General features: G+C 40.1%; 1 protein-coding gene across 10 annotated transcripts in view; it reads right to left on the bottom strand.

Annotated features, from left to right (window-relative positions):
• The window catches only part of RFX3 (regulatory factor X3), a 286,452-nt gene that overhangs the window by 141,533 nt on the left and 118,541 nt on the right, over window positions 1–26,378 (bottom strand). For all 10 annotated transcript variants that reach the window (XM_078436058.2, XM_078436061.2, XM_078436060.2 and 7 more), the window contains one exon: window positions 14,179–14,303. In XM_078436058.2, the coding sequence (XP_078292184.1) occupies window positions 14,179–14,303 (125 nt within the window). The remainder of the gene's footprint in view (window positions 1–14,178; window positions 14,304–26,378) is intronic.

Here is a 26,378-nt window from a genome sequence, read left to right as displayed (position 1 = left end):
AAATCTTAGTACTAGGAACTTGTGGAGACAACTCTGAGCTGTCTAAACACATATTTGCTCTGTGACTATCAGAGAATTAGGGAAGCGTTCATTCTGCTACCTTTGTTGTTTCTGCAATTACGTGTGCTATCTTCAATCTGCAGTGTATATGTGGGAATTTTTTTAAGTTGCCTGGCCTGTCCATATTATGAAGTTAGTTTAATCAAAACTAGAGTACAGACTCCATTAATCCACCTTGTCGGAAACATAAAAAATGTAACAAACAAATGAGAAGGCTGTCATCAACTTCTCTTCCTCGGGATGCCTCCATTACCATGTGATATACATAGTTTCTTACATTTTAGCTGTGTTTCTTATTTTTAGGCAAAAGTAAAATAACAGACATTCTAACATTTCTTCCTCTTCTTCTAATCTTCTTGCACAAACCTAGGAGTAGGTATTCTACTTTGGAGACATCCCATAGTGATAAATTTACACTATTCAGAATTATAGAATTTAAAAAACGGCACGTGTGCGTGTGCATATTTAACACTAAACATGTCATTAAGTATTTTCAATCACTATTAATTTAGACACTCCAGTTATTAGCTAGTTCACTCATCAATTCAATAAATTGATTACTTACTGAGCACCTATTATGTGCCAGACAGGTCATGTGTATTTCGGCTGTACTATGGTAGGAGCAAAAGAAGACTTGGTCTGTGGATCATCAATTTATGATAAAGTTCTGGAGAAAGACATTAATCACATAAACCAATTAAAGTCACAATGACAAAACAGACTGTGAGGGAAAGGGACATGTGGCTCGAGCAATGTATGACAGAAAGACTCAGCCTAGTGTGGGGATCAGCCATGCCTCTCTGGTACCATGACTGCTGACCTCTAGTGTTCAATAAAATATTATTAAACATGTGCCAACATAAACCGAGGTATAAATAATGATACTTGTGGGGCCAACTAGTATGATGAAACTTCTTTTGTGTTCAGTCTATCTGTGGTCATCAATCAGCCTTGATCACTTTCATATCAAGGCTGCCTCCATTCTACCTCATTGGCCCAAGACAATTACAGCAATTCAAACTAACACCCATAAGGTCATAAACATATATGAGAACACAATGAAACTGAACAGCGCTCTCAGTTATAACGCAGTAATTCGGATAATCTAGAACAAGTTCACAGTTTCACTGTAAGGATTATCTATAAACACACACACACACACACACACACACACACACACACACACACACACACGATTCCTGAAGAGATATCTGTATCTCTTTGCCACATTCTGAGAAACACTGCTGTTTGCCATCATTTTCTTCCCTCCAGGTCCTAGCAGAGTGTCTGATACAGTGAACCAATAATTCTGTCCTCAGACTTGCAAAATGCTGTGCACTTTACAAAGCACCATTACAAAGATTTTTCTCGTTTGATTCTACTAACAGTTCCGGGTACATCGTCGGCATCAAGGATAAAGAAACAAAGACTGGGTGGTGCTCATCCAGGAAGTCCCCCCACAATTGCCTCCTCCGGCCAACTGACTCCCCTTCCAAACCATACTCTGCTTCTTCTCTGTTCCTCTACGTCCTTATGCAGTGCATGCCTCACGCACCGGCACTCTCTGTGCCATTTCTGTTTACCTGCCCGTCTCTGTGCCCTAACCTTCAGGTTCCTCGTGTCCCCAGAGCAGGTACAGTTCCTGCCACCTAACAGGTGTGCCATCACCAAATGGAGCTCTGGAACACAGCTGTGGCAGCTGAAGGGCAGGCAGGTTGAAGTAACCTGCTCGATCCCACATGGCGTGCAAGTGACACACGGGGCGTCCACTCACTCAACGCCTCCTGAGATCAAAGTCAAGCCACTGCTCCTTTAGCCCACGTTTCTAATATTTTCGGGTGACTGTACCAGTGCTTCACAGGGAGCACCACCCAAAACAGAGACATGAAAAAAGTTCAAACATCAAAAACACCTCCCATGTGTGACCTAAACTGTCTACCAAGATCTGTTAGCAAGGCAGCACTATTTTTATACCGACTACTTAAAGGTGATGGGTTTTGTTTATTACACCAGCTTCTCCGGGCCGTTTTCCCCCTAGATCCGGTTCCTCAACCTCTCTGATGGGGTTTTGCTTTGTTATTTTAAAACATCTATTTAAAATAAGTGCCTGAAGAAATGCTCAATGTCTGTGAAATGTATTTATGAGATTGCTGAGAAAAATTAAGAGTAATCACAAGTTTTAAATGTATAACCATCTACCAGATCAATGAACCACAGGCAACAGACACATTCGTGAACCTCAGTGTTAAGGCAAAGCCTCAAAAACAAGCACAATGACACAAAGGAGAAATCATTGGTAAAAAGGCTTTGTTTGCACAGAGTATGTTATCAGGGGTCATAAATGGGACTGTAATCAATGGCCTGGTCAGTTTCATAAGAAACTCAGAAAAATTATTACCACTGGGAATGAAAGCTTAGGTTCATTCAAAGTAAAATTAGTATCACTTTCCAAAAACTTCAGAAATAAGTTTGCCCTATTATTTCAACATACAGGTACGGTTTCACTTACAAAACAAAAACAACTCATGTCCACGTATATTACGGTTTAATTCTGCTAGTGATGTCATGCAAAGTTAGCCTGAGATCCACAAATGGGACACAGTGCCTTTTGAACCTAATTTTATTAATAAGCATTTTCATTTAAGAATTACCTTTCTTCTGGGGCACTGTGTGGCTCAGTCGGTTAAGCATCCAAGTCTTGATTTCAGCTCAGGTTATGATCTCAGGAGTTGTGCGTTCGAACCCCATGTTGGGCTTTGCTCTGACAGCACAGAGCCTGTATGGGATTCTCTGTCTCCCTCTCTCTGCCCCGCCCCTACTCTTATTCTCTGTCACTCATTCTCCCTCTCAGAAATAAACATTAAAAAAAAAAAAAGAATTACCTTTCTTCTTCTATTTCAAGTGCTATCTTTTCTTATTTATTTTTATTTCACTTTTCTTCTTTAATCCTAGTACTTTTAAAAAGCTAACATTGCTAATAACAAGAAAGCACAGATTTAAGAGAATCCCAAGCTACCAAGACTTAATACACCAGAAACACCAAGTAGTAAAGGGAGAAAGAAAAAAAAAATCATGGCTTTGGATAGTGATATAGATTTACGAGAAACAGCTTGACCAACTCACAAACCAGAAATAAAAGTCCTATATATTTCTATTTTCAGTTTTGAGGCCTTTTTTTGTCACCCATTAAAATGATACCTTATAGAAATAAAAGATAACCCCTGAAAGCAACCTTTAAAAATCAGGATCATAGGGATGCCTGAGTGGCTCAGCTGGTTAAGCATCTGACTCTTGATTTGGGCTCAGGTCATGATCTCACAGTTCGTGGGTTTGAGCCCCATATCGGGCTCTGGGCTGACAGTGTGAGGCCTGCTTGGGATTCTCTCTCTCTCCCTCGCTCTCTGCCCCTCCCCTGTTCTCTCTCTCACTCTCTCTCAAAATAAATAAATGAAAAAACTTATGCTACCTGCTTCCCCATTCAATAGTTAATGTCGATTATAATATGAAGTTGGATGACTTTTTAAAAGCTTGCTAATCGAATGATTTGATGAGCCCGGTTTTCCTCAGAGCTGAGATGGGAGTCGTCTGGGCCTTTCTACACTTGGGATATACACTGGCACTAATTACGACAAAAGTCAAAGCCACAAACAGGCCAGTCATTTTTGTTGAGTTTAAGACCTAATTTCTAACTTCTAATGCTTTTTTTTTTTTTTTTTGTCTTTTTTTCTGGAGAGTAATTTAGTTTGCATTTTCTAGCAACCAGAATTTTAGGCAGTCCTCAACTGTACCACCAACTCATTATACACATTTGTGTTCCTAAGAGTCTTAAAAATATCACCAGTTTTTAATTGATCTTTTGCTTTATGTGTTGATCAATCTGGCTTGCTTGCATATGTATGTATGTACGTACGTATGAATTTTCTTTATAGTACTTCTCAAAACTGGACAGTTGATGAGGAATGTGAAGAGAGTGCAATAAAAATCTCAAAACCGATTTTCCTCTAGATGTTTTTCCTTTCCTTACTAGGAGCTCAAACTTAACAAACTTCGATTGGTATTGATCTTTAAACGCTTTTTCTTTTGATAGGATTTCAGACTTCTGGAAGAGTTGCAAGAATTATACACAATATTCCCAGCTCTCCTCTCCCCAGATTATCTGAATAGTAACATTTTTACTACATTGATTTTTATCATTTTTTCCTTCTCTTTTTCCCCCAAGATTCTATATTTACTGATGCTCATCCTTACGATCTGAGTTTAGAAAAGGCTTTAGGAAGTTCAGGGTTTGTAATTTTTTTTTTTTTTTTTTTTTTTTTACTTGTTAGTTATTTTGCTTGAATAGCTCCTTATACCTCAGTCGCTCTCACTCGCTTTGCCTGCGGGATTTCTCAAAACTGCACTGATTCACAAAGCTAAAACCAATCCTTCTTGACATAAAGTATATTATGTTCCTTGCCGTGGGACCGCCGTGTTTAGCACTGGTATGTCAGTGAGCTTATACCATTTAACAGCTGATCTTGATAGAGCTCATCTGGTGCTTTATCTCTGAGTACGCTTAGGTGCTTGGGCTGTACAGTCAGACCACTTGGCTATGACTCCCGGCTAAAAAGATCCTGACTGAAGGAAGGTAGATTAGTTTTAAACACCAGGTTTAGAACGTCGCACTGAGCAATGAGGCAGCCGGGACAAAGAGGGTGGCTCTGATCTGCTTTAAACGGGAAGTCTATCAGTTCGCGAGGGCTGTGTGCGAGGAAAACAAAGCATGGGAGTCTCCGCACACATGGCCTTGACTGACGTCAACACAAATTTTTAAAGAAAGTAAAGGGGCATCCCATGTGTGTCTATTTCTAAAATCAGCCCTGGAGGAAAGGGCAAAATGATCACTTCTCGTGGACAGAAAAGATGGGCGTTAAGTGTTCCACAGAATTAACCTTCTGACGTGCTGCTTTAGTACAGGTGGTGAGACTGAAGAATTGTGATGAGCAATTCGCCTGGTTGTAAAAGTGTCCGGGAGAGCAGATGACTCACCTACTGTGTTCCAGTATCCTGACAGCTTCCACAAGAGCATCTCGGGAACTGCTATCAGGGGCAAGAAAACCCGAAGTGGACATGGTTGTGACAAGTTTTAGAAATGACGGACTGATCATCAGGCACAGGGAATGGCAGACAACAGGTGCTCAGTAAATGGCAGTTACTATTATTTTTATTATTTTTAATGTCTGTTTATTTTTGAGCGACAGAAAGAGCAGGGAAGGGGCAGAGAGTGAGGGAGACAGAGAATCCGAAGCAGGCTCCACGATGTCAGTGCAAAGCCCAACGTGGGGGTTTGAACTCACGAACTATGAGATCATGACCCGAGTGGAAGTCGGATGCTCAACCAACTGAACCACCCAGGCGCCCATGGCAGCTACTACTATTTGATTCCCTGTTTCCACTGGATTTCTGACAAAGTTGAACGGTGGTCAACTTCAAAATGAGTTATTACTGAAAACTCCAATAGCTTATATTGTCAGACCAGGAGTCACCTAAGACCCCATCTCATCGTTCACCCTTTGTTCCCCTCTCTCCTCCGCCATTTTGACCCCACAGAAAACACTTTCATTCCCTCACTGGTTACTTCTACTCTTTAATCTTAGCTTAAAAGTCACTTCCTCCGGAAAGACTTCCTTGACTAGCTCAGACTATACATAATTTTTACTTGGACCTTAAAATTTCTCTTCCTTTCAGATACTGACAATGAACAGGCTGAGTTGTACTGAGATCTATTATACTGGAAATGCATCTTTAGTACAGATAAAGAATTCCTCTGATTTGCTTTCGCAAAGAGGGCCAGAGTGCTCTGTTTAGATTTTGTGTCACCTTATTCAAAGTATATGTAAACTGAGGTGCTAGTTATCTTAAACTTTTCTACTTTCTACTCCTGTAAAACAATTTTATAGGACACATTGGATTTTCCAAGCAACAACAACAAAAGAAAGTCCTGATGTTGAAATTGATGGTTTGATAAGCAAATTAGATTTTCATAGGAAATATTACATACCTCTAATTCCAAAATTATGGAATCACCTAAATTAAGTCTATACAACTAAGAGGATTATTGAAGAAGAAAATTTTCCATAATTCAACACTGGAAGGTCTTTTGGGATAGTTGCACTAAATGAATAATTCAAGTCTCTTCTAACTGGAAGCCCAAATTCCAATCAGTCTGGCTAAGATATTAATATAATATTCTTGCCTTCATTTCCCAAACTCATATCCTACCACAACCCCACACGTGATCCAAAATTATTACATTTCATGAAGTGAATAAAATTCTGGAGGTATTCTGGATACTGACTGAGAAATCCTCTGGCGTTTTCTCTAATCACTCCGGTGACCGCACTGGGTTCCGATACAGGAGAGAGAATCCCAATGCTGCCCCTGCAGGTCAGACCAAGTTGGCGCCCATTCTGATCTAGAGCCTGTGCCTCCCTAACTCGAAAGCCAGAGCAATACACAGAAGGACCACAGTTTTATGCTTAGTAGAGAAAATGAAAGCAACTGGTTTTAAGACTAAAAGAGCTGCAGAGGAAGAGTTACTTGAGAGTGAGGGCAAAAGGGAAGACCCAAGGCCAAACCTTATGGTAAAGGGGGTCAAAAAACCCTCCAAATTAGAGGAATCAGATAATACTACTAATAACAAGGAAAAGACCAACAGGAAAAAAAAATTTTCTTACTGGAGGCTTATTATATACCAGGTACTACCTTAAACGATTTAGGAAATAGATTATTTAATATTTGCGGCCAAGTATACGCCAGATATTATTATCCCTCTTTTACATGAGGAAATTAAGTCTCAGGTAAGGTTAATAATTTGCCCAAGATCATATAACTAGAAAGAGCTAGCAACAGGATTTGAACCCACAACTCCTAACTCTGAATCTCAGTCTCTTCACCTCTACAAAACCTGCTTCTTCCTGGACGAAGTAGCCCTCAAGAAATAAAACGGGAAGCCCAAAAGCCACAGAATAAGAGCGATGAGGACAGTCAACAGTTTTTAAGTGTCAAGGAAAAATCCAGAAAAATCCTAGAGAATATTTTTGGGTTTGGCTCCATCAAAAGTGCACAGTATCCACAGTTGCATGAGTAGCATCCAAATTTCACAGGATTAAGAAGTGGTTGGACAAAAGGGAAATGTACTAGACAAGTACAGATTGTCGAGAAAACTGGCAGTGGGGAAACAGAGAATGAAATACGTCAACTGAAGAGGGAAAAGAACGAAAACACTGGGGAGGGAGCACATGTAAAAACACCACAAATACGTCATCTGACTCAACCTCCCGCAAGAAGTTCTTGGGAAACACACTCCCACATTCCTCACTTCCTAGCTCTGTCACCAACCCGTCAGACTCCCCGATTTCCCTTGGGCTCTTCCATGCCTGACTCTACCAGAAACGCTCTCCTCCGGTTTGTTTTTCTTACGCCCTCCAACTTTTCCTTCAGCACGTGGCTCAAAGGTCACATCCATGGTGAAGATATTACTGATCTTTACTCCCAAGAACAATCTCCACGGTTTCCCCCTGAGGCGATCAGTATCCAATTTTGTAACAACAGCTGTCTCCCTCAAAAGTTAGCTTCCTACAGTCAGGTACCGTGTCAAATCACCTCTGAGACACCTCATGTGGATGCCAGTAAATCTCTTTGCTTGGCCATTCCAGTCGTTGCCGAAAGGGCCGATGAACCCAGTGGCCATGGAAGCAGGCATGGAAGTCAAGCATGGGTTCAACAACATGGCTTCTACTCACTACAGATGATGTGGCTGTAACTATTGGATCCTAAGCTGCCACGGAATTAGAGACAGATACAACCAAGACCTCGAGACAAGATCCTGAGATAGAACCAAAGGGGAGAGGTGTTTTGCCTTCATGTGTCACTTCCTCCAGCTGAAAATCATACGCCAATCATTTTTAACATGATTTGAAGCTGATCTGTTGATTCTAACTCATGCTAAGTGTCTTATCTCAGCTGAAGAAATGAGTGAAGAAATGAGGCACGTTTAACACAGTGCCGGGCATAGTCCTCTGAAACTACAATATCCTAAAATGATCATAATGATCGAACTCCAGACAAGAAAGTATGTTTAAAGTCACTTAACAGAGAACCATTGCATATGATTACTGCACTATTTAAATAGTACTCAGCAGAGATGTTCAACTAAAAGGCCTTCATATTCGATTGGCACAATGAAATTTATTTCAATTGTAAATCAGCATGTTCCCTTGAAACACCTTTTTATATTAGATCCTAAAAATAAGCAGTTCTGGCTCTGAAAAATAAAATAAATATGCTCTTCAAGAGATAAAATCACTGTCTTTTGTTTTCCTACAAAAAGACATTCAACTGGAATTCATTTTAAACGTAGCCCCATCTTTTAGGATGTCACAGTCTTAATTAGGAGAACACTGTCCCCTTAGGTAACCAAGCCAATGGGAATCAAATCCCAAATAAGAGCAAACCAACGAAAAATGTCTTTGTTTCTACTGATTAGATGAGATAAAGGTCTCAAATGAAAAGAATTCTATTTCTGTCCATGAAAGCTAGAATGCACAGAAAGCAACTCTCTCTTGACCCTGAACAGAAAAGAAAAAGACAGGACTGATCGAGGGCACTACCTCAGACTTAGCTCTCCAAACTAGCAAAGGGAGCCATTCGAGATATTACTGATCAGATTCTGAGCCAATACAATATTCTGTTATAGATTTAATATACTACCGACAACCTTTTGTTCCCCTTAATCACTGTTCATTGCTTCCATCACAAGAACTTTCTCACGGGCATGCTGCTAATCACAGTTTCTCGGGTTGTGACGATATATACTACACAGAGGGAACATGGCAAACACAAGTGAGCATAAAAATGACCCCTTGTTGAAGGTGTGGTCTCATGTGAGGATCTCAGGAGTATTTGTATCAAAATTCCTTTCCTAAAATCTACTTGCTAAAATTTGAGGCTTCGTGTTAAAGATACCCGTAATAAACAGATCTACCGGGATCCATTTAAAATCTACCCTTCTTGAAGACTGCCCTTCGCCTAGAACCTAACTAACTGGCAATCCTGACTGAAGCTTGTTTCTCAAACAAAATGTCATTTATCCCTTTGACCACAGGGAGGAAATGCTCACTTGCCAGGATGTACCACAACTTATGTGGCAATGCTAAATATGTGACAGATTGACACTCACCAAAAAGAAACAATACGGCTACAAAAGCAACAATACTCCCAGAATACGGCTATTCTATTCATTCTGATAACTCAAATTATAGAGAAGAGTCACTGCCCAGAGAGATGACTTATATAAAAACAGAGATTCTTACCTGAACATGATCTTGAAATGAGTTTTCCTCCATCACATAAAAAAAGGTTTCAATGTCCCAGTTACATACCAAAGACCCGCTAGAAAGAAACAGAGTCCCCGGGCAGGAAACGGTAAAGACACAATCTCTGAACAATACAAGAACTTAAACAATGTTGACAGCTAATGTGACACAAGAGTTTTTTCTCTGAATTCAAACAGAAGCCCCTCGACCCCAGGGCTCCACTGAACCTGGGATGTTATGTTTACAAGAAGCGGTACAGGGGCAACACTCGGATCCACTTTGACAGAAAACATGTGGGCTTTCTTCTAAGAGGAAGATGGGCAGAGACCGTAGGCAGAGTAAGAGCTGTAGTCGGAGGGGCAGTTAACACTGGGAAACATGAAAGGGAGAAAAAGTCCCGGGGCCCTGGTTCAGGGTGGATTAGGAATTCTCTTCTGTGTCAGCGCCATTATGGAACACCTGAAGCCCAAAATGAAAACAAGGAGTGTATGTTCGGACTTCTGTCTAGGTTCTGCTTTGAAAAGCATCTCAACTGGCTGGCTGTGAGAGAGAACTGAAGAGTGGAGGACATTTTCCTTCTTCCCTCTCCTGGACTTATCATTCAGTTCTAGAGCAAGTAGGGTCAAAGACCTCTCAGATTTAGCCATCTATTGGCCAAATGGAAGAATAACCTACAAGAAACTGTAACAAATCACTGAAGGCAGGGGAAGGCAGGGGGGAACAACTCATTTCTAGCCATGGTCTATACAGTCTAAGAAGTCTTTTTATAGAGATGATAGGATGAGTAATATCAAAAGTTTAGTAACTAATCGAGATAGTGAATTTGAATATTTTTAGAGATTCTATTGAATTGGGCAACAATGTCCTTATTTGGAAGCTTGAGACTCTATGGTGTTTTGTGAAATGATGAAAAATTATAAAAGACAGGAAATTTGACAAAGTATTATATAACAAGACCATGTAGTCATTGCTCAGAATTCTCTATTCCTGAACCAGACTGTCTAAGGAAAGGTGGAAAGTTGATTCTTGAGATCATACAGAATAAATGAGAAACCACAGAAATAATTTTAGAATCAACATTTTACTTGGTACTTATTACACAGTGAGATTAAAACCTTGGTGCTTTGAAGAAACAGAACTATATACATTAGATCTTAAAATTGTCTGGTCTCTCAACTTTCTAAAAAATACAGCATCACATGCCTCAACCTTAAAAAATTTTGAGCTATACACCTTGTCTTCACATCAAAGTGACCAAAGCAAAGACACAATAAAAGTTCAATCAATGTGGAGCACCCTGGATGGCTCAGTCAGTTGAGCATCCAACTTTTGATTTTGACTCAGGTCATGATCCCAGGGTCATAGGATCAAGCTCTGAGTTGGGCTCTACTCTCAGCATGGAGCCTGCTTAAGAGTCTCTCTCCCACTCCCTCTGTCCCTCTCCTGCTCACGCACTCTTTCTCTCAAATAAATAAATGGATAAATAAATAAAGTTGAAACAATAGAAGTAACTACTTTTGACATCAATGCTATAATTTCAATATCCGTCATGGGTCGGTGACAAAGGTGAGAAGCTTTTAAAGGTGTCCCACCACGGTTTGAAAACTCAAGAATGACATCAGCACATTAACAATACAAAGGTTACACACAAGTTAAGAGCAGTAGGAAATTACTGCAGCAGTGATCTAATCAGTTATAGAAAATATATCCACAGGGACACTGTTAGAATGCACTAGGCAGTGTCAAACGTGACACTTTTCCAGGGGTGCCTGGGTGGCTCAGATGGCTAAGTGTCCGACTTCGGCTCAGGTCACGATCTCGCGGTTTGTGAGTTCTGGCCCCACTTTGGACTCTGTGCTGACAGCGTGGAGCCTGGAGCCTGCTTTGGATTCTGTGTCTCCCTCTCTTCTCTGTCCCTCCCCTGCTCGCTCTCTCTCTCTCTCCTTCTCAAAAATAAACATTAAAAAATCTTTTCAAAAACGTGACACGTTTCTAGTTTCAAAAAAAAAAAAAAGGAAGAAAAAAAAAGAAAAGAACAAAATGACAGAGGAGAAAAAATTCCTTCCAAATAAGCCTGGAAGGACTACATCACAGGTAACTCTGGGCAAATATCACACTAACCCACTATGTGAAATAAAACACTTTGTTGACAAAAAGAAAACAAAGAGTTCTCACCTTCTTTGCTTGGTGTAAGGGGGTGTAAACTATCACCTGCCTGGAATGTCCTAGAGGAAAGAGCTAACTTGAGGCACTGAAAAATATGCCTGCTAAAAATGAGCCATATGGCCTAGCACAATGTTTTCCAAAGTGTGGTCCACGTGTACATGACATTATTTTCTACGAGGACATGGACAAGTTAATGTGTGCGTACATATGATCTTCTGTTTACGGCTGGTGATACTGATTTTCCATTTCTGGTAGCAATTTTTTTTTTTAAGTTTATTTATTTTGAGAGAGAGAGAGAGAGCAGGTGAGGGGACACAGAGAGAGGGAGAGAGAGAATCCCAAGCAGGCTCTGCAATGTCAGCGTGGGGGCCCGACACGGGGATCAATCTCACGAGCCCGAAGATCATGACCTGAGCTGAAACCGAGTCGGACGCTTAACTGACTGAGCCACCCAGGAACTCCGCAATGTTTGTTTTGTAAGGTAGGTATTTCATATAAAAAGTGATTCTACTTAAGCACCAATCAGAGGCCCTCCACGAACTGCAAGCAGTGAGGTGGGTGACTGCTTTCCCTAACTTTGGTGAAAGTTCGGAGATTTATTCTTTGGCCTAATCTCTACACTAAGGAAGACCAACCACGGGTGATACCATGTGAAAAAAAGAAGGATTAAGTGAATCGGGGCAAGAAATACCCAACTCTCTTCCCCTACTCAGCTTTCAGGAAGCCAAGTTTATGCTCCAGGGAGGAAGCTGGAGAAGTCTTCTTTAAAAATATGACAACCCGAAAAGAAAAAAAAAAAAAAATGACAACCCAAGAGGAAAAACAAAGAACATCAGACGGTCCCCAGTTAAAAAGCCCAGTCAAATGACCCTGTATTGAAGTTAACAAGACCCACTCATGCATTCAAATCAGCTGTTTACCCTCATGCTTTTAAATATGGATAAACACCCAAAGATTAGCAGACATCTGAGAAAAGCCTCAAAAATAAAAGATTAAAAAAAAAAAACTCACAAAACAAAAAACAAAGTAGTGTGAAGGAAATGGATTCTAAAGGAAAAACTTCCAACAAGTTTTAAAAAATTAGTAATTTCAGAGAAAAAAAAAGATACCATAAATCAGGAAATACAACATGATGTTATAAAAAGGAACATACAGATGGGGTGCCTGGATGGCTCAGTTGGTTGGGCGTCCAACTCGGCTCGGGTCATGATCTCATGGTTCATGGGTTCAAGCCCCATGTTGGGCTCTGTGCTGACAGCTCAGACCCTGGAGCCTGCTTTCAGATTCTGTGTCTCTGTCTCTCTACCCCTCCACCACTCGACTCTATCTCTTTCAATAATAAATAGACATTTAAAAAAAATAAAAAAGGAACATAGAGGAAAAAATTTTTTTTAACATTTTCTTTTTTTAAATTTCTTTTTTAATGTTTATTTGTTTTTGAGAAAGAAAGAGACAGAGCGCGAGTGGGGGAAGGGCAGAGAGAGGGAGACACAGAATCTGAAGCAGGCTCCAGGCTCTGAGCTATCAGCCCAGAGCCTAATGCAGGGCTCAAACTCACAGACCACCAGATCATGACCTGAGCCAAGGTCACACGCTTAAGCGACTGAGCTACCCAGGAGCCCCCGGGAAAATTTTTCAAAAGCTTCTTCTTGGTGACAGCACTCTCCCTGTCCATCACACTTCTACCTCCTGAAAAGAATTCTACCTTAATCTGTCTGTCATCTAGGAAAATACATCCCTTTCCCTAGTTACTTTTTTGGTAATTGTAAGAGCAACATTTGCTAAAGTTTCTCCTTGATACTAAGAAATTACAGGCAAATCTCAAGTCTCAAGAGAATGCTTGATACGATCTTTCTCATTTAATTTCTCACTACTCTTTGGAAGAAATGACAGGCCAAGGTGTTCACCATCCACCTGACAGAACTATTATCCGGCATGAAGAGCATTTACGTCGTCAGTATCTTCCCGAAACAGACCGAGTGTCCTGGGTTTGAATAAGCTCTGTAGTAAACGTGTGATGATGAATTCATTCCCAATTCTTTACGTGGGATGAGTCAGATCTCCAGACCTTTAAGATCATTTAATTTTCATTCAACACTATTTTTTCAGTCGCCGTAATATTCAGACCTTTCCCCAAACATCACAAAGGTGAAATCCTTGCCTGTAAGGTACGCACAACCCCTCCATTAAGTACCACTTACTGGGAGCCAATTATATGAAACTGTGATCGCTGATATTTCGGTAAGAGAGAAATAGGGTGTTGTGATAAAGAATAAGAGAGGGGAGAAGAGAGGGAGGATGGTCAAGTCAGAAAGCAGTGTTTTCTTTAGGAGTTAAGAGAGAGACTCTTTCAGAAGAGGGATTTATACAGTTGGGCTCCTTTTCTTTGTATCCCGATAGCCCCACACGGAGAGAATTTGCCACATCCAGGAAAGGCTCAAGAAACATTTGCTTCATTAACCTAAGAACGGAACCAAACCAATGTTAGCACCCACAGGACTAGCAAGTGTAGTCTAAATCCCCTTTGGACACAGCTGCGTGGGAGAGTCAACACAAGGAGAGGCACAGCATTTCTCTGCGAACAGCAGCTCCTTACCTGTTGTTGTACCGGTACCTGCTGCACCACCTGGGTAGGTACCGCTGCTTGACTAGCCACAGATGTCTGTAAAGTCACTGTCGAACCTGTGTCCGACCCGGTCTCTGATGTCTGCATGATGGTCTCTGAAATACAGTATCAGAAATAAAGTTTTAAGTGTTCTCCCTGCATGATTAGCTACATTACATTTGTTCTAAAATTCCTATACTTAGGGGCGCCTGGATGGCTCAGTTGGATGAGGGTCCGACTTTGGCTCAAGTCGTGATCTCGCGGTCTGTGAGTTCGAGCCCCGCCTCAGGCTCTGTGCTGACCGCTCAGAGCCTGGAGCCTGCTTCAGAACCTGTGTCTCCCTCTCCCTCTGTCCCTCCCCTACTCATGTTCTGTCTGTCTGTCTCTCTCTCTCTCTCTCTCTCTCTCTCTCTTAAAAATAAATAAACATGAGGGAAAAAACCTATACTTAGAGTAACTTTCAACTCTCAGAATATTTCTTACCCCAACATACTGCCATGATATTCCAGGCAGCTTTATAGTCATTCTGTTCACTTTTTAAGTCTACACAGAAAATTACCAATTCACATTAAAAAAAAAAAATCCCCATTTACACTTCTTATTTTGAGGCTATAAAAGTTGAACTTTATTGAAATCTAACTTCCTTAGGTCTCATCTGTTAATAAAAGTTTCAATCATATTATAAACTGTAGACCAAAATTATTTTAAGATTCTCAATTTTCAGAACACAAACCCTAGCTGGATGCAAGTATGTCATAAAATTTTATTTTCTAGACACTTTTAGAGGCCATTAGCGTGTCCCCCAAAGGTGTACAATTCAGAATACATTATTCCTAACATCCTTTCCAACTTTCAAACTTACTATGCAGTGATCTAAAAAATTAATAATAATAATGTATATCCAAAACTTAACCAAAGGATCAAGCTCACTAATTTGCTGTGACTGTGGTATACTGTACTAAAATCAACCTTGATTTTACCCAGAGGTAGCCAAACATCAACAACGTTTATTATTTTGAACATGGGGAGGACCACTATTATGTAAATGAGGCTGGTAAGCAAGACACGAAATTTTAGCTTCTCTCATTCACAGTTCAGCATGGCACATTTTTAAAGTTCGTATGTTCCTGATCTAGCTACACAGGTTAAATTTTGCAGTGTGTAATGTAACAGGTATGGTTTCTAAGACCTCCTGGTCTCAACATTCCCTTTTGCTACTTATAGAGTTAATGGAATAAATATTAATCTGTTACCGAGCAGGGACCAGAATTCTAATATTCTTTCCTGGGGGGCTGGGGGAACAATATTTAATTGGTAATTTAAGAAAAATACCGCACTGTGGTTTAAATCTGTGAACAGCAGGGTGAACATTAATTTTCCCCAAGAAAATTCAAAAAGAGCATCCAGTTCTTTCAAGTAGAAAATTAAGCCCCAGGGGTGCCTGGGTGGCTCAGTCGGTTAAGCGTCCGACTTCGGCTCAGGTCATGATCTCATGGTTCGAGAGTTCGAGCCCTGCATCGGGCTCTGTGCTGACAGCTCAGAACCTGGAGCTGCTTCAGATTCTCTGTCTCCCTCTCTCCCTGCCCCTGCCCTGCCTGCACTCTGTCTCCCTCTCAAAAATAAATAAACATTTTTAAAAATTAAATAGAAAAAAGAAAGAAAATTAAGCCCCTTACCATCTTTTGTCAATGCGTCCCCTCTCTTCCCATGTTTCCCCCAAACCTTTTCTATCATCTCATTCAATTTTAGAAATGGACCTCTGAAGACATCTAATCTACTCTTCTCATTTGATAAATGAGGAAACTGAAACCCAGAGAGGTTAAGAGACTCACTCAAGGGGACAGGAACAGATGTGAGGCGAGGCCTTTTTGCTTTGAATCCATGCTTATTTTTCTTTTCTAGACCTTGACATTGGCATCTCTTTAGGTGATTTGCTTACTCTTTTGTTAGTCCAGGCCCTCAAGCGGCACAATAAACCTTACCACTGCAACAGATACAGCAACGACAGCTAACACCGATTACATGTTCAACCTATGCTAAGGACTCTTCCAAATGCTCTACGTGTTAATTTATAAGTAAATTAATCCATGTAACACCCAGGTGTGACTGGTAGGATTATAATCTCCAAATACAGATGAGGGACCTCGGACATACAGAGGGAAGGTGGGTAGGAGCTTAAAAAACAAAGGGAAAGTGATACAGACTGTGGCTACCCCGTCATTTACTTGGGTCAGCTCTTCACGCTCAGCTCCAAGACGTTGAGAATTTGTGGGAAGTCTCCCAATTATCCAAGAGAAAAAAGCTGGAAGTTCAGATTTTTATGTGAAATCTTCCAAATGGTGGCTCATTAAAAAAAAATCTAGCATTAATCTCCAAGCAAACACACACACCCACACACACATCCACACATCCCTCTGGGCTACCATTAAGACCATGGATATGCCTGAAATTGAGAATGACAGTATTCACCACACAAAGTTCTTGCCTAAGTAAGATGACTGGAGGACCCTTGGTCGTCAAAATTTGGAGAAGGGATACACACGAGGAATCCTATCTGTATCTCTTCCTTTATTCCATCACAGAGGGGGGAAAAAATGCCCTCCCAAAAAGGAAAGCAAAAGTCAATGTCCTTTGACTCACTACATGCTTATAGACCATCAATCCCTTTTGTGCTACAGTAGAAGGGCTGTGAGTGAGGGGGAATATCTTTCTGCAGAGAATGAGGAAGGAACCAGATGTTGCTTACCGCATCTTTAGTGAGGTTTCCTTAGCCTCTCTAACTAATGCCAACCTAGGTGGAGGCCTCGGTCCGTCGTTTAGTATACAAATGAAGAAAACAGAGTTGCCAATTATGTCCAATCAAAGGTGGCTGTTTCTTAGAGTGTAGTCACTCACCTAAAACTCCCTCCTATTTCTCCCAGTGCTGGCTGGGAATGTTCTCGAGGCTTTCTCCTGTGCCCATACGTTGTAATGCAGACCAGCCTACACACCCATTTTAGGCTACAACCCAACCTTGACATCGACTATTTTAGACCTAACATATGCAACAATAAAAAGAAAGATCTCTTTAAAAATTAAATATATTTTTAAAGCAATTCCTAAGAATTCTCCATAAACCACATGAGAAAGCTTATCAGAAGATAAAGGGCATAGATCTGAAAACTGGCTTCTCAAGACTATATTATATTAGACTCCACAGACAGGCTTTGGTTCAGAGTAACTACAAATTAAAATTCTTAATTGCCAATATTTAAATATCAGAAATCTGTGGTAAAAACCAAATTTCCAGATACAAAAAAATGTGAAGCTTTAGAAAAGGTGAGCGCACAGTGTATGTTTTATAGGCAAATTACTTAAATGGAAATACTCCTTCACTTGCCTGGCCTCTATAGGCATTTGAGTTCATGACACTTTTTGGGGTAACCAGAAATTCAGTCTTACCAATCCAGATTGAAAATGGAGAATAATTTTTTGGGTTTGAGACCATCTTAATAACATTTAAACTCATTCACTTCTTTTATACAGAACAGAAATACCCAGGTTTGACCACTTTACCAACAGAAATGCGTGACCAGACGATTGGAACTAATATTTTCCCCATTTAAAGACGAGTCAACAGGAGACTCACAGACGTTAAGTCACTTAACCAAGGTCAAGCAGCTGGAGGTAGGAAAGGAGGGTTTGGACCTCCCACTGAAGTTCACACACGAGACGACTAGACCAAGTGGGGAGTCCTGAATTTCAGAGCAGACATCGCACAGACAGAAGGGAGTAAAAGAAAATAATGCAAACTAGGGAGATTTTCAGAATGAGAAAGAAGGAAAAGGTCCCAACTACTTTATAGGAGCAACCTTTGCAGAACAGACTGGGGAAAAAAGATGGATAGAAAATGATGGCTTTATAACCTCGGGTTAGAAAGTCACGACGAGCTTTCCATCCGGCCTCTGGCTCTACGCATATGCCACGTCAAAACCGGCACATAAAGTCCCATCCCGGACAACAAACGGCTGCCCCAGAACATCATCTGTTTACTCCCGAGTGGCTGATCCCCATCCTGTCTCACCGGCTCTTGGATCATAAAGGGTCATGCCTACTGATAAGAACTTAGTTTCTCCATCTTTCCTTGAAAGATACAACTTCATTCTCCTTTAATGGCATTGTCTTCCTCGGTTTTGAGGAAGAGGCTTTCTTTGCCAAAGCCTCATGGCTTGAGAGGGTCTCAGTCACATCCGTGGCAGAGAGTGGCTCAAAAACTCATGACCATAATTAGGTCTCTCGGCTAACAAGTATCTCCCAGGTGCCACACATTATGCTAACTGCTTGAAATACTTCTCATTTAATCCTCGTAGGACTCCCATAACGGAAGCGTTCTTATTTCCACTTTAAAAATAAGGCAACTGAGGCACAAACGTACTCAATAACTTGCTGAAAGCCACAGAGCTAGTAAGGGGAAGAGCCTGAATTCAACCCTAGGTTTATCACACTCCAAAGCCTGCGATGTCACTCCGGATAGTACTTTGCAATATCATGATGATAAGGCTTCCAAATGAAAAGCTAGAGACTATTATTGATCTGAACAGCAAAGTCTTTGGGATTCTCAACCCACTGTATTCCATCTACACTTCCAATAACAACGGACAGACATCCCTTCTCTCTCTGACATCGAAATTAGGAAGTATTCTCTCTCTTTCTGCTGAGGCCATAATAAAACCTAACTAGTAAGTATTTTTCCAGAGGCATTTTAACGGATTAATTCTGAAGACCTGACTTAACAGCAGATCAATTAGAATGTTAAAGCATGTTCGAGGAGTATAACCCTCCTGCCAAATTTTGCTAAACAGATCATTTAAACCCACCGACGCATTCAGAGTATTCTGGTAGCTTTCCAACATTTCAGCAAAGCAAGAATCATCACGGAGGGTAGTGTCTGAGCAGGCTTCATTTGGAGGTTTTGTTTTAGACCCAACATAAGGTTTATGTGTACACTGGAGGTGTTCCTATTCATCCAGCAGTGGTTTCTGTGCTCTGTTTATGTTTGGGAGTAATGTGGTTAGTTTAGTTCCTTCACAGCCCCCTTTCAAGTGATATTTGTTTATCAGCCACAAATGCAGTCACATTAATCCATTCTGATAAGCTAAATAAACCCCTGCAGCTGGTCCATGACGCAGCCCATATGTAAATGAGTTGTATATTCTTGCAGGAGAGACATGCGCGATTTCAGTTTCGTCTTCCTTGCCTAATGTGGCAGTCAGGTGTGTCAGGAGCAACCGATGCTTGTTTGACAAAGGACCTTTTTATTCTGGCTAATTAAGCAGTTGGACACACCCGCCTGTTAACGGTTCTGTTTTGCACAGCCAACTCTGGCTGAATCATGCGAATCTACAGCTAAATAGGCCACATTTTGAAAGAAGGCTAATTAACCCCTAGGAGAAGGAAAAGAATATTGCAAAAACCCAGCTGCTGAAAGCGACAAGATTAGCATTTCTTCAACCTGACGGGCAAAACCCAGGCAAAGCAAACGTGTTTGGAACAAACATGCGTTATTTGCAAGTTTCAAGGCGTTCAAACCTTCTTTATGGAACTTCCTGAAGATTATTTAATACACTCAAATTCACAGTTGGATTCCTTTTATCACACACAATATACACGCCAAATTAAATGGTTTAATAGTCTGACCTAATCAATTACTTTTCAAACAGAACTATCTAACTGGGATAGCTTAAAAATAGGTAGTATCCATCTAATTTTTATTGGGGTTTTTCAGCCTGAAATAATTTGCTTTCTAAAGAAGCAAAGTCTGCAAAGTTTGGCTCGACTACACTGACGATATTGTTTTGTGTGTGTGTGTGTGTGTGTGTGTGTGTGTGTGTGTGTGTGTGTGTGTTTTACACTGAGGAATGTAACAGGTTCCAATTCAGTATAGAAAATAAAGACTTGTAATTTAATTTTCAAGTGCGACAGAGAATTTCCTTCCTTTTTCCTTAGTATGGAAAAACAAAAGATGTTCCTTCTAATTCCTAATTGAACCAAATTAACCAAAGTTAATATTACAATAGTCACTTAATGGGTGTAATAAAAATAAATCACATCTACAATGTGACATTCAACTATAAATTATTTACTGGAAAACCTGGTTCAACATAAGAGCATGGGAATTTACAAAAAAAAAATTGGCATAATTTGAATTACTGTTTTTAAAATACAGAACAAAAACGTTAACGTTGGTATGCCTTTACACAGAAAAACCCCAAATCATAATTGATGTTTTGTGACATGCAATTTTTATTACTAATATTCTGATTAAGCATCAGCATTGTTGAATAAATGTGAGAAAAAACATAAATATTAGTATACATAATGCCCAGAGCAATTAAAATCTCTATTAAAATTAGATGACTGAAAAGAGCTGCGCTATTGCGGGGGGGGGGGGGGTTGACATTACTTACTTTCCTTAACATACATACATACATACATACATAATGCCCAGAGCAATTAAAATCTCTATTAAAATTAGATGACTGAAAAGAGCTGTGCTATTGCGGGGGGGAGTTGACATTACTTACTTTCCTTAACATAAAATTAAATATGAAATGTATACATTTCTGACTCTTCTGAAGTAGATGGTGAAAACATTACGATTATTTCAATTCTATTAAAAAAAAGCCCTAAGGATATTAAGCAACTTTTAAAAACAACAATATAAAACAGAGCATATTAGAAAGGTTATATACATAGGTAAATAGTCCTAAGTTTAACTTTTTGAAACTGACAAAAACAGACTGAGCTGATTAATTTAGCTACAACTGTAAGAACACTGTGACTTTGCTTTCTTCCCCCACTTTATCCAGTACAAATGCTAGAAACTGATAAAGCTACAGACTGCAGTCAGCCTTTTTAATTTAAAATACACCTCTGAAAGTTTATTCGTTGTAAAACACAGGGCTTTATCAAATCAATATATCAAGTAACTGAAAGGAGTTATGATTTTTTATATTATAAAAGCTCTGCCTGTGTATTTAGGTTTAATGTTGTAATCCTCATGACTGTGTACAATTAATCTTTTGCACTAAATTGATCTGTAGAAAATGATGGAATGATAATAGTGTAGACTGTTAGGCAGTCATCTTTCTGTGATAGCTGATGACAGTGATTAATGTTGGCGACGATTAATCAGCACACTGGTAACATATACAGGTTGCCTGGGTAACTTTTTTCACTTTTCAAACAAAGGTTTTCGCTTAACTAATTCTTCCCTTGACTCAGAATCGAGTATGAAAAACTGTTTCTTTAGAGAAGAAAAATCAAATTACTTTAGCAGTTTTTATCTTAAAGGACCAATGACAAAATAAAACCATCTACTAACATACTAGTAAAGCCAAACTAGTAAAATAATGTAAGAGCTATTTTATTACTTGTTATTCGTTTCTAGTCGTCAAGAGAAGCTGTCATCAGGCACAGAGGTAATTTTTGGGAAAAGAGACCCAAGTGCTTGTCCAGTCTATTGCTAGTGCCTTTCCAGCATTTTCTGCCACTCGTGGTCGTGAACAGGCAAATCAGGTCTTACCTACATGACGTACGCAAAAAAATGACAGTGCTCAGACATCGGCTGAAAGAAAAAGGAAAGAAAACCAACCAAACAAAAACATCTAAGCATCCTACACTCTTTCCTACTGGAAAGAGAGCCTGAGAACACCATGATGTAATATACAGAAAGATTCTAACCAAAATACATGAGACAAAGCTATAAATGTTTCCCCCTATTGGTCCATCCAATCCTGAGTGACCAGAACCTAATGGATGGAGCATTTAATGATATTAACCCCCAGAACTGACAGATGATGAGCAATGAGCACTTTATTATAAATCTATCATCTTCATTGTTAGAGATACTAATAAGAATAGCTGAGCACTTAGTATGTGATGGATGCTTTGGACAGATTCAACCCTAATTTCACCCATAACGTAGACATTCCCATTTTATGGCAGAGGAAAGTAACATTTAGAGATTAACTTGCCCAGGGCCATGAAGCTATTAAGAGATGAAGTCAGGATTCAAGCCCAGGCTTGTCTGACTCCAATAACAGCACGCTGTCATTGGACCCTAGGTGGCCACAGTGACGGCAGCAGCACTGAGGCTATTTTAGTGAAATCAACTTTAAAAGAGATAAAATAGTCTATGAAGACTTTGGGCACTGAGAAAGAATTCTAAATTTGAAGAGACACAAAAAAAAAAATCCCATAAATGGCAAATAGGTACTATACCTAGTATATAAGCAATACACTTTTATGAAGCCATCAAACCTGTAATTTTTATACTGGAAAAGCATACCATGGATTAAAAGAGTCATACACTGACCTTGTGTTCACAAAATATTTTATAGATGAAAGAGGTTATAATATACACTCATTTGCATTCCAGAATTTATCCTTAAAAGCAAACAAGGGCCCAGTGAAATGAATGTGTATGTATATATAACATTCTACATAAACACAAGGATATTCACTCAAATACTGCATATGATAGCCAATAATAAGCCACCAAAATATCCATAATTGGGATACTTGTAAATTGTTCTATTCTGTATCCCTATAGTGGAGTACTACATACATCTATAAAAGCCAACATGGAAGATATTCCTATTTTAAGTATAAAAAGCAGGTTGTCAAATAATATGCAGCCCACAATGCACTCTTCTTAACAGATACTCAATTGCTTTGGAAAAATGCTTGGGGAAATAGAATAACATTCATGCAGCTTCTAGCTCCTGAAATACGGATCTTATCAAACCAACGACCATATACTTTGGGGGGGGGGGGGGGGTCTCAAGCTAACCTTGAACTTGCTGCCCAAAAGCAATATGGGCTCCAGTTTAGCCTGGGGCCATCCCAAAAAATCAGTCTTAGATTCTGTAACCGAAAATAGGCCTTATAATCTCAAACATAGTTGCAAAAATAGATTTTGATCTGTTCACTTGTGGGGCAAGAGCTCTGTCTCTCTTCCTACTAAGTGGCTCAGAACTCTAAAGGAGCTATAAAAAAAAAAAACAAAAAACAAAAAAACACTTCAATGTTTCTGCTGGAATAGCCTATTTAAAAAATATAACTGGAGATTATATCTACAGATCCATTCGTTGCTAGTTCCATGACCTATGTCATTTTCTGTTGAAGGAAAGAAACCTGGTAACATACATTCCCAAATGTCAAACAGGATCCCTTTCTCATGATACTCTCCAGTACCTACTGTCCAATCCAGAATCGAGGCATGAATTTTAATTCTTCTCCCTTGTACACAAACTGATAAGAGCCATGGTGCTTCTTCCAAAGATTTCAAATTGAAAAGAGGATAGGGGTGCCTGGGTGGCTCAGTAGGTTAAGCATCTGACTTCGGCTCAGGTCAGGATCTCGTGGCTTGTGAGTTCGAGCCCCATGTCGGGCTCCGTGCTCACAGCTCAGAGCCTGCAGCCTGTTTAGGATCCTGCATCTCCCTCTCTCTTACTTTCCTCTGCCCCTCCCCCCACTCATACCCTGTGTCGCTCTCCCTCAAAAATAAATAAACGGTAAAAAAAAAATAATTAAAAAGAAAAAAAAAAAGAAAAGGGGATGTGTAGGTGCATAATCTAGATGTTTAGTCCTACCAGGCCAACAAGTATTCCCCCTTTGTAAACTAGCTTTATCTCTTCTGTTCCTTCTTACTACATACCCTAAACTTTATATACGTAACTCTACATACGTCACACGCTCACTAGGATGGCTACATCCACACACGTGTAAGTACCCATTCCAGCGTATGTTTTGGGATTGATAAACAGGAAAAGGCTTGCCAACGAGAGCTTCCCAATGGTCTCACTCTACTAGATGGGATGCAAACAAAGGGAAGGGAAAATGAGGCTAAAAGGCGGTATTATTTAAAGAACCACAAGAGAAAACAAGCAGGTAGTGTCACCCCTAAACAGGAGGATTTCCTTTGGGTTTGACAGGGAGTGAAGGCAAGAACAGGAATGCTTAATTTTCTTCACACCAGAGAAGGCTCCAGTAACAACTCTTGGATTCTCTTGCCTACACAAGAAAGTCGTCTATTTTTTTCTCTCATTTCTTTTTCTTTTTATAAAAATGGAAAATAGAGCCTTTTGCAGTTCCTAACTATCCTAATGACAGCCTCAGAGAGATCAACACATCTAAAAGGGGAAAATAATACCGTATAATACTACTACTAATAATGGAAATAATATACCCCATTTTAAATGTACAGTATCTTAAGGAACTGAACTCTCATTACTTCCATTTTTTAGCAAATGTCATGAACAGGGGTGTGGGTGGACTCAGGGGGGAAAAAATCTATATATTCACACACATATAAATCCTGGAAACACTTGCTGTAAAACATGCTCTCATCAAATGAAATTTTTATATTGATTTTCACTGTAAAACACATGTGTAAACACTTGGAATAAAGGCTTGGACAAAGGATGACAAGTAAACCAGTTGAAGATTCCAGCCAACTCTGTACGTTCACAAACTTAACAGAAAAAAATTGTTTATCTCTAAAAATCAGTAATTATTGAAATAAGTCAATCACACTGAATTAAAGACCCTGCCCCCCTGGAGCTTCTTTTACAGGAACTGGTGATGCGCTCCGTGTATGGCTGTCCCTCCAACTCAGTCTAAAGCATTTTCTGGGCTCCAAAAACAATAATTTCTTCTACAGTGGGTTATCTTAGGCTATCTCACAAATCTAGGGTTAACACCCCTAAGTGGTGTTATTAATCTGTTTAAAATCAACTATGCATTCTTTATGTTTAAAAGCAACTGTCATTATGTAATGTTTTATGCAAGTGTGAAATTTCACATAAGGAGTTATTTTCTGTCCTCCCTCCTCCTCTTACACTTTGATGGTGTTCCCAGGGGGCTAAAAAAAAGGGTAAGGGAGGGGCACCTGGGTGGCTCAGTTGGTTGAGCATCTGACTCTTGATTTCAGCTCAAGTCATGATCTCAGGGCTCATGGGAATGTGGGATGGAGCCCCACGTCAGGCTCTGCACTGACAGCGTGGAACCTGCTTGGGATTCTGTGTCTCCCTCTCTCTCGGCCCCTCCCCCTGCTCACACTCCCACAGGGGCTCTCTCCCTCTCTTTCAAAAAAAAAAAAAAAAAAAAAAAAGGAAGGGAATCCTTCTTTGTTCCTGAAAATACATTAATAGTAACTGTCCTATCCCAATCACTTCCTTTCTCACCATGTTTCCCTCTCACCTCCCCAACCTAATCAGTCCAAAGATTCTGCTTCCTCATATCTCTTAAAATTCTATTCACATACCTTCCTGTCTCCGGAGCTCAGGTCACTCCCAGCAAGAGGTCGCCAGTGCCGTCGGGATAAACTGCAAACCCCCTAACAGGGCTTCTAAGGCTCGCGAGCACACACCTCTCGCCTACCATCTTCCAAAGACTACGTACAATCCAAACGTGTTCTGCTTGTGGACTACTCTCAGTGCCCAAAACCTAGAGCCTCTGAATGAGGAGATCCCTCCAATTCAAAGCATGCTTCCTTCCTACGTTCTCTCATCTTTGCTCCAGCTTTCAGATCTCAGGATAAACTCCACTTCCCCCAGAGAGCCTTCCAAACCACCACCACTCTCCTCCCTTCTTCTTGGCAAATCTGGGACTGGGGTTCCCCTGGGTGCTCCTACAGCACCTTATTTCTACTCCGTGCACAGCAAGTATCACACTGTAGGGTAACTATCTCTCCAACCAGATTATGAACACCAGGGACACTAGACTATGCCTCTTTCTCACCTGCAAATATGCAAGAGTGCCCTAACACACAGATCTTCAATTTGTTGAATGAAGAGGTGAATAAAAAAGGGATGCGTTAAAGACCCTACTGACACCCTAGAGTAGGTAGTATCAGAGGCAAATTCTGTAATAAATACAATTTTCTATTAGCACCGTTTTCAATCAAGTTATTCATTAAGAATGTCTTCTCTTAATTTTCCAATATGACTTTGCTTTCAATTCTCATTATGGCAGAATTTTATAACAACTCCCATACTCCAAGATGTGTAAGCCTCAACTGATTTTGTGTATAATTTAAAAAGAAAGAAAGAAAGAAAAAAGATAGGGATTAAATAAACTCAAATGAGCAAATTAAGTCTTCAGTTATAGCTCTGAACCTCCTGACACATCATTTAGTTTGTTTTAAT

The sequence above is a fragment of the Panthera onca genome, chromosome D4 (assembly GCF_046562875.1).
Source record: "Panthera onca isolate mPanOnc1 chromosome D4, mPanOnc1 haplotype 2, whole genome shotgun sequence".
Lineage (NCBI taxonomy): Eukaryota > Metazoa > Chordata > Mammalia > Carnivora > Felidae > Panthera > Panthera onca.
Note: the sequence above shows the minus strand (reverse complement) of the source record. Positions and strands in the feature narration are given on the sequence as shown.